This window comes from Cynara cardunculus, assembly GCF_001531365.2.
Source record: "Cynara cardunculus var. scolymus isolate 2C chromosome LG 3, CcrdV1, whole genome shotgun sequence".
NCBI lineage: Eukaryota > Viridiplantae > Streptophyta > Magnoliopsida > Asterales > Asteraceae > Cynara > Cynara cardunculus.
Genome location: NC_037530.1, coordinates 4,177,235 through 4,187,081, shown reverse-complemented (window position 1 = coordinate 4,187,081; position 9,847 = coordinate 4,177,235). Strand labels below are relative to the sequence as shown.

Genomic DNA, 9,847 nt, shown 5'->3' with positions numbered 1-9,847 from the left:
GGCAACTATGACGATGACAGTGGTGACTTGTTAAGCGCTTACTCGAGTATCCGTTTGGTAAATGACCCATAAGTAATCCAATTAACATGACTAGTGGGATCATTTTATAAAAAAATGTTTATAAATGAATATTAAGAGATACGTTTTTTTGCATTAAATTGTCGGTTTTGTTAACGTTATATTTGTTATATACCTGGTTTTTTTGATTTCGAATATGTTGATTGACGGATGTCGAGTCTGGCAAATAATAAAATTTATAATTGATGTCTATTACCTCTAAAACACAACAATTTGTGATAGTTATATACTCTCAATTCTCAATGTGCATTCATACATACATAAAGAAAGACTTTACAACCATATATAAATACAAATACAATTACATATTAAACAAACGATGATTCTAAATAAACTCTCATCTACTTATGTTTTGACCTCCTTCTTATCATTTTTCTCTTACGTACATCAACGTCACACTTTATTTTTTGTACTTTTAGTACTCCGAACCGACCCAAAAGGGGTGCAAATAGAAACACTCTTAAACAAGAATATACTCACATGTCCACAGATCTTATGTTCTACCAATCAGAATAAAACACATCATTATTTTTAATTCGCTTTTGTATTCTTTCTGTAAATACGTGTCTTAGTTTGATTGGTGGAAATGATCAAGGGACATGAGATTTGGATAAAGATGAAAATTATTCCTTAAACAAATAAAACACGATTAGTTGTAGGTTCAATCTATACATGATCTATCTGACCTCAAATTCTCGACAACCTTTCATTACAATGGTCACACAACGCCATCATCTCCACACGACTGACTGATTGGCTCAAAGGGTTGTGTCATGTGTACTGCCACCACCACCGCTGCTGATCATACTAGCAGCAAGCATGTCACTGGTTCCACCACTGGTTTTTGCCGCAGTTTCAAGGGGGGTTTCATGCGTGGATCCACCACCACCACTGCTAATATCAGGTTGATTAGCAAGGGTGGTCACATTTACTTCACCATCTGGACCGGTGCTGATCTCCAATGTCGTGGACGTTGGAGTCTCACTAGTCTTGCCACAACATCCTGTAAACATTCCCTGCTCATTCAACATCAGGTTTTAGTTTTCGTCTTTTCAATATTTTAACATATATTGGTTCATTGTTTCAATGATATTGATCTTTATTTTATTTAACAAACCATTTCGTAGCACATAACGTCAAATAGCAAAGTCATCAAATTTTCTCTCTTCGATGGCTCTATCTTGAATAATGGATTAAACGAATATATACAAGCTAAAATTCTCTTCACTTCCGTTCAAACAAAATTCACTACGTGTTGAGAGAGAGGGGGGAGAGAAAGAGACTTACAAGAATAGAAGTCCAGGCTTGTTTGAAACAGTCGAGTATAGCAGTCATTTATTGGCCTTAATTGCTCGACTTACACTTGATTATCAGTAGAAACAATGAGACAATTAATGATTGGAAGGGTCGTTCTTCTTTTTAAACTACACAAACCCATTGTTATTTTATCAAGGTTTGGTGGGATTTCCAACCACAATCAATTTTGTAATTAATTTAACTAAATAATTTATGCAACTCGTTATATATATATATATATATATATACACACACACACGTATTTCGATGCGTATATTGATTTGTATTGTATATAGATGCATACATATACAGAGAGTATAAACACGTATACATATATCGAGAGAGAAAGAAAGAGAAATAAGTTCAAAAAGATAACTCTAAAAAATGAAGAATGAAGGAATCATCGTCATATATATATATATATATATATATATATATATATATATATAGGGTTGAGTTCACGTGAGACCAAAGGTTTTTTGTGAGACCCGTAAGACCAATTTATGTTCATTAATCAACTTTATAAGCTAATGGTCTAATGGTCTAAAGTTGCATGATGATAATTTTGTGATTATTGAGAAGTCTCGTGGCAATTTTATGATTATGAATGTTCAGATTGTAGGTCTAATCCAAGGATTGAGAATTGGTCTTATGGGTCTCACGAAAAACCCTTGGTCTCACATGATCTCAAGTATCTCTCTCTCTCTCTCACTCTCTCTCTCTCTTTATATATATATATATATATATCTAATATTCGAATCTATAATCGTGGGATTAGTTATATAATAATGTAATCACTCCTATTATTCACAACCATTGGACAAGCTCATTCCTGACATTTTATAGGTCCTGGACGAGATGTACAGAAAAATCTTCAATATATTGTTTGTATCATTAACAGTAACATTAAATTCAAGAAAATACTAACAATTCATAAAATCGTTTTCCAATTAGTCCTAGACACAAAATCAATCAATAACTGGTTCTAAATTAATGTTATCTACCATATTATTTTTGCATAGTTTCGTCAATTCGTTCTACCATAAAAACAACCTATAAATATACCTTTAATATATTGGACATTATTTGGGGTCATAATGTTAACTTTTCAGAGTAACACTCTATATAAATTAATTAATATCAGTCGGTTGGTTTTCTGTCTCGTGTAAATTAATTAATATCAGTCGGTTGGTTTTTTGTCTCATATCATGTTAATGTTTTTCATCACCATTTTAAACTTTTAGGTTAAAAGAATCTTTTACGGAATTATCAATCTTAGAATTAAAAGCTCATGTTTATTATAGTTTGAGATCTTATTCTTGTTTTAAAGATGTGAGAGTATTTAACATTCATGCATTCAGTATTATGTAGTAAGAAGTCAATAGTATATGAAAAGTACTTTTGAAATCATAAATATAGATACAAGTTGGTCCGTCTCATATGGTTGATAATTTTTTTTAAATGTGAGAGTTTTCTTAATTAATAACAAAATCTACTTAATTCTAATACAAAAGTAATTCAGTGTGAATGAAATAATTAAAAGAATCAGTGAGAGATGAATGATAAAGAATACATCAATGTTTTATGGGCAAATGGTTTTATACTTTGGTACTAAATAAAAGACTTGGAAACAATAAGCAAAATGAAGAGCCAATTAGTTTTTTTTTACATATTTTTCCTCTAATATAATTAATTAATACAATACTAAATTCTTTTTGGGTCCTATTAGAGACTGAAATGTCTATATATCTTTGATTTACTAATTTTTTGAACTACTACTATACACTAAAAACATTTGGACCCTTCTTTCTTGTGGACATTGGGTGTGCATCTGACCCACCCTGCCCTAGGGATGACCCTGTCGTCGGGTTAAAATTGATCAATTTTCATTTCATCTACATTTACTTTGTTTAGATTGGCGAAAAATCTTGTGAGAAAAGATATGAACTTTTAATCATTTTTAATCTCATTTCCGTTTATTAATTACGTTTTAGAAATAATTGATCTAGTGTATCTCAGTGCACCTCATTAATACTGACATTCAAGATTGATCCAAGACTGGAGATCTCTTCTTAAGCTTTTCATTATAACTTTTTTTCTTACCAGAATCCAACCCGTTTAGATTCATGTAAATATTTGATTAAATAATTTGGTAAAAAACATTATAATGCTTATGACACCTTTTTTTGTTCAAATTGATTGTGATGGATGTCATTTTTAACCAAGGTTTTGCATTTATTGTAACCAATTTCGTGAACTTGTACACCTTTCTATAATATATGCAATGATTTGTTAAGAAAATTAAATTAAATATGCCATCTAAATATATTTTCCATAGTTTAAACATTATTTTATACATTAAATAATCGTACAATTAATGAAAATAAAATAAATGAAACGATAAAATAATTTGATTGTATCGGGTAATAATTAGTTTTAAGAATACATTACATTTTGGTCCTTGTGCTTTTTCATTTTTTTTTCTAGTTTTTGTCCCTATAGTCTAAAAACCAGTGTTTGAAAAAGCTCGTGGCAGCAGACGTTGTGGCACGTCATGACTTAAGACTTGTGTCTCACGCCATGTTATGTATATGGGACGCCATGACCTAATGCATGGTTTTTACAATGCAATATTTGATTTTTTTTATACTTTTAATGTGTTATTTGTTAGATTCTAATGTATAACCTAATTTAAGTTATTTAATATCACTGACTCATTGAGTAATAGTAGGTAATATGTATTTATAAGTATAATAATTTATATGATACAAAAATTTTCCGTTATAAGTGATGCCTTGAAAAATCGCCGTAACCTTGTCGTGGCTTCCAAGGCTTGAGGCTTGATCTTGCCGCCACGACACGTCTCACGCCATTTTTGAACCTTGCTAAAAACTACAGCTTAACCATCGTGGTGTGTAGAAACGCTCAAAATTGATCCCTTCCTCCGACGATTGACTTGTAATTTAAAACCGTAGCTTAAGATTCGTTTGTAATTTATAAGATCTTTTATGTTTTTATAACTGCAACATTCAAATAAATCGTCACATATGTTTGAATTGGACAAAACTTTTTTGTATGAAGACGTTTCATTATCCAATATAATTTATGGTTTATGACGATTCGGTTGATTGATGAAAAGAGTTCCCATGAAAACGCAGTGAAAAGAAAAAACTCTTGATCTGATAGTCGATCTTAATTTGTAGCTCGTGTTTATTTTTTAGGATCATAATTCATCTTCCAACAATAACACGACCGTTTCATTTCATTCATCATAGGCTCCTAGTTCTTTTCAACTTTCTTAGGATGATGAGTCATTTCACCTGAATGGCTGCGATGAGTTACTCAACTAATGTTAATGGTCGATTTTGGTTAAGACAGTTACTCAATTAATGTTAACAGTTGATTCAATTGTTTCTCGTTTAAACGTTCTTCAGTTGACTTTGGTCGATTCTATTTGAATATAATGGTATTGGATGTGTTTGATGCTACTCCATACTTTCTTAATTAGACGGTGCATGATAGAATAAAAACATTAAGGGTCTGTTTGTTTTTGGTATTAAGCTCTTAATATCTCTGAAGTCTGATTCAGTCAGATGTTTTTTATATTAAGAACGTTTTTTTTTGTTCAAATAGGAGCTTAAACCTTTGTGTTTCCTATGAAATTTTAAGTGGTAATTTTATCAGTTAATACCTAAAATTAACAATCTTCGTTCTCGATGTAGGCTCGATCGATAGTAATTCAATTTATAGTACGACATAAATGTTTTTAAAAACTATATAAAATTTTATTGTATCACGATTCTTTATTTTGACAGTTCCACATCAAAAATTATATTCACATTGTTTGTATTAAACAAAAGTCGGTAGAATTCACAATGTTATAGTTATTTAACAGAAAAATCCGTATAATTTTTCCAACGGCATTTTTGTAATCATTTTTATTTTTTAGGTACATAATATATCTTTTAAAACTGTATTAATTGAAAACAACAATTATGCCAAAATATAATAACTTTGTTTCTAAAACTATGGAACACTCTTGGACTATAAATGTAAAGATTTTGTCAAATCATGGGTTGTGGTTACATGTTTTTTAAGTTGGTGTTTGGTTCGTAAAATGTTTTTTTAATAAAATGAAATCTGTTAAAAGAATTTGATTTTGAAGGAATTGAAGTTGAATGTTGTAAGGTTTGATCACATGTTTGGTTGACATACATTGAAATGGAATCTGTTAAAGAGTTAGAATCTGTCTGTTTGGTTCACATAATGTAACTTTGGAATTAAAATGAAATATTGGTAAATGACAAAAAATGTCCTTTTTCGAAAATTTTATTTTTTTAAAAACTAAAAATATTTTAATAAAATAATTATTTAATATGTAAAACAATATAAAATACACAAAGCAAATATAACCATAAGCCAAACGATGTTACTAAATCAACGATGATTGGTGGTGGTTCAGATCAGTGGTGGTCCGTAGTGGTTTAGATGTCAGTAGACGGTGGTAGTTCAGATCGATGGTGTTTTAGATGGAGATGGTTAACGGTGGTTCCAGATCATCGGTGGCAGCAAACCAAACGCCACCAAAATTGTTGTAAGTTAAAAATATAAAATCAATAAAATATTATGTTCAACTACTAATTAAATGTTTGTCAAATTAAAAAAAATTGTATATTTTTTAAACGAAAATAGCACCACAATTCACATCACCAAATTTTATACATTCACTCCAACTAATTAATTTTATAGCACAAAATATTCATAGTTTTTGTTTTTTGGAAATTAATAATTAACTTATTGTTTACTTTTTTTTTCTCCACATAATAATATAAAATTTGTTGCCTTTGTATAATTACAATATTTATTAAAAGGGTTGGATTCCGATGAAAATGAGAGTTAATGTTGGAAGTGTGGTAGAATCATCTGAGAAATTGGTCAATCTGTAAGAAGTGAGTGAGAAGTTTAAAGATCATAAATGATTACATGTTATACGAACACGTAATCATATATGGCAAAACACGTCTAAAGAGACGTGGGCGACTTGGTCAATGTGATCAAAGGTAGCAAAAAAGGTCGTACGCCATATGGCCAGTCATGTAACATGTATATCTATATCATATATGATTACGTGTTTGTATCATATATAATCATGCGTATTTTTGAAAATTTTTGCTTTCTAGCAAATTAAATGGTTGAACCTGACCCTATATATATATATATATATATAATATAATGTAGGGGTCATTCAATGAAGAACTCTGTAATTTGTGATGACCGTGAGATTCAATCTCAACCACAAATAGAAGATAAATTAAAAAATTAATAATTTTGACTTCAAATTTTAATTAAATGACATTTTAGGTATTTTAGATTTCTTATCTCTTCTATCTCCTCTCTCTGTGAATCTCTCTAGTGAACCTTATTTCGACGAATACCATGTGAATGCAAAATACACAATGTGATATCCAAAATGGATCGTCATTGTTAAAGAAAATAATATATACAAAAGATCCTCACTACATACAATATGCATATTGTGATACACATTATATACACGTTGATACCCACTGTGATATCCATTTTAAAACATGTTCACAAACGCCAATGTTGCAATACCCACTGTGATACATATTGTATACACACTGTGATAACCATTGTTTACAACGTGTTTACAACATCAAATGTTAATTTTGGTAATACAAAAATAGAAATATGGAACGAAGGAGAGTGGTTAATATGGAGAGAGAGAGAGAGTTGTTAAACTAAATAGAAAATAGAAATATCAAATTGTTATTTTACTCTTTTACTTTATTGTAAGAAATAATATTAGTTATCTTAAATGATTCGCTCACATTGGATCACACCGTTATCATAAACTATCGAGTTCTCATTTGATCAAGCCAATATATATCGAGGGTTAATCATCTGAAAACTCCAAAATTTATGAGATGCATGAGAATTTTTACATTAAGGTTTTGTTTCACATTTTTTTTCAGTCTAAATATATTATTTAATTTAATAATTAACATATATTTGTTTCATATGTATTCGATTCACAATGTAAAACTTTTTTACATGTACTTTTTGTTTCACAAACACGTAAAAATGTTCACGTTGTGAACTGAGTACAAATGAAACAAACAAATTGCAAAAACAAATATATGTTAATCAATATTTGTAATCTTAATCTTAGATAAAAAAAAAATCATATAAAATAACACATGATGTACAAATTCTCAAGATTATTACAATTCTATAGATTTTGAAAAAAATTCCCATATATACAAATAGATACATATACAATACTTCAACCAAACAATGGTGCATAATTTAAATTTTATGTGATGACCAACTTATCATAGTGGGTTACCTGACTCTAATTTTTTTTCCCTATATTTAAAATTATATTATCTATACTATATTATAAAACATTTGACAAAAACTGTTAAAAATTATTTTTTATATATAAAGTACTGTTTATTTATACATATTACTTAAAATTCARGACTACAAGTAATTGTGCGTAAGTACAACTTATTAAAGCTTCATGTTTGAATTCGTGTAACTAATTGCAGATAAACATAATTAAATAAAGAATAATCATCTTATTTTAAATATTAAAAATATAAAATATAATTAAGATAATCATTGAGTTATAACAAAATACTTAATTATTATCTTTATAAAAATTATATTATTAAATCATAAATTAAAAAAAATACACAAAAAATGAGAAATTTTAAATAGTTAGTTTGGTACTGACTTGACTTATGTGAAACTCACTGACTGGTCGAAATGAGTTCTTATAGTTCTCGAACATCTTTAAGGTTTTTATCTGATTTTCCTATTTAACAGTACACAAGTGTTAAACGATCACAACTATAGGAAAAGTGGGGGTCATATGTTACAATAACTCTGATTGTAAAACCTTGAAAAACAATAACATCAAACTGTGAAAAAATAAGTGTTGTCCATATTATATAAAAGCAACTTTCTCCATCATTTAACTACAAATGCGGTGTCTGATTGGTTTGATCTTAGCTCCAAAGATCAAAAGTAACAGGAGGTCCCAAGTTCAAATTCAAGGATGAATAAAAAAATCCCCTTGTGGCCACGAAGGTTCAAATGCAGTGACTCTGGGCTATCTGCAAAGCAGGTGGTCGTTCGGGGATTAGTCGGCTCACATAACGGGTTGGATATATATCCAGATTAATAATAATAATAATAATAATAAACTTTCTCCATCATTTAAATAAATCAAAGTTGGAGCTAACTTGTAAGTTTAATGGATTAGATGGTTGATGCTTCTTGTTTACTTGAAGGGTTTTGTGATATGGGCTTTTTTAATTTCTTTTGGTGTCCAATTGGGATTATTTTAATTATAATGTAGTTAATTATTTATTATCATGGGGTATAATTAGAAAAATAGAAAGAATGGTTGGATACTGGAGGACCGTTTATTAGATGTTTATCTGGTATGTGTTTATTTGATCACTTTCCCTTAGCGGATGAATATAACAAAGATTGAGAATCTTACTCGTATTCTCGAAACTTTTTTATGAGAGAAAGGAAAGGGAACGAAAATAATGATTAATTTCCTTCCAAATGTGGGAGGAAAGAGAATGAAAGGAAAAGAAAGAAATTATAATCATTTAAGAAAATTAATAAAATTACAAAACTACCTGATCTTTCATTCTAAATGATATATTTTTAAAATACATATTAATAAAAATGAAACTTTTTCTTTCCTTTCTCTTTATTTTCTCTCCAAATTCAAGAACACAGCGTTAAGGTCTCGACATATATATATATATAACTTGGGATCACGTGAGAGTGTGAGAGTCGTGAGATCAACCTGTTTTTGTGAGACCATTTTTTTTACACTTAAAACTTTACAGCAAACGCTATGAATGTAACCTTCAATAAATTGAAGATTATAATTCGTATGTCAAGCTTATGTTAAATCATTCATTCAATATGGCACAGGGTGTTATGTAAATGCTTAGGATGTGATACGGGTTGACACAAGGGCCTTAAGGCCTTATGACTCGACAAAATGTGGCGTTGAATGTCATTAAGTATGCTCCATGTAGTCCATGAATTAAATGCATGATAATACGCTTTAATTGTTATTTATTAGTGCCAAGAAGTAGATATGCATGCTAATAGCCACATAATGTAAAACGAATGAAGAAAATGTATTAGAAACGGCCTGGAAGTCGGCTTGTTTTAGCACACTGGTTGCATAGAACAACCCTCTATGTGACCAACTGACCATGAACATGACTTGTGAAGACGCACAAGGATGAAGATAGCCGTGGAAGTTGTGCTCTTCTTGATTGGGTGTGCGGTATGGGCCGGCTCAGAGTCGGAGGTGATTGATCATAAACTTTTTGCACAAATAAAGGGAACAAAAATATAAATAATCAACTACTTAAAGTGCATTTGATTGATCACTTTGAGACCATACCCT

General features: G+C 29.9%; 1 protein-coding gene across 1 annotated transcript; it reads right to left on the bottom strand.

Annotated features, from left to right (window-relative positions):
• Nucleotides 1-305: 305 nt before the first annotated feature.
• LOC112510276 lies at nucleotides 306-1,467 on the bottom strand. Its single transcript, XM_025115637.1, has 2 exons — nucleotides 1,366-1,467; nucleotides 306-1,094 (listed from the first exon to the last, which is right to left on the bottom strand). The coding sequence occupies exons 1-2, from the start codon at nucleotides 1,411-1,413 to the stop codon at nucleotides 837-839; spliced, it is 306 nt and encodes a 101-aa protein (XP_024971405.1). The 5' UTR covers nucleotides 1,414-1,467; the 3' UTR covers nucleotides 306-836.
• Between the last annotated feature and the right edge of the window lie 8,380 nt (nucleotides 1,468-9,847).

Coding starts and splice junctions, on each gene's coding strand:
- LOC112510276 (XM_025115637.1), bottom strand. CDS start 1,413: ATGACTGCTATACTCGACTGTTTCAAACAAGCCTGGACTTCTATTCTT. Junction 1,095..1,365: donor AAGCCTGGACTTCTATTCTT/GTAAGTCTCTTT, acceptor TTGAATGAGCAG/GGAATGTTTACAGGATGTTG.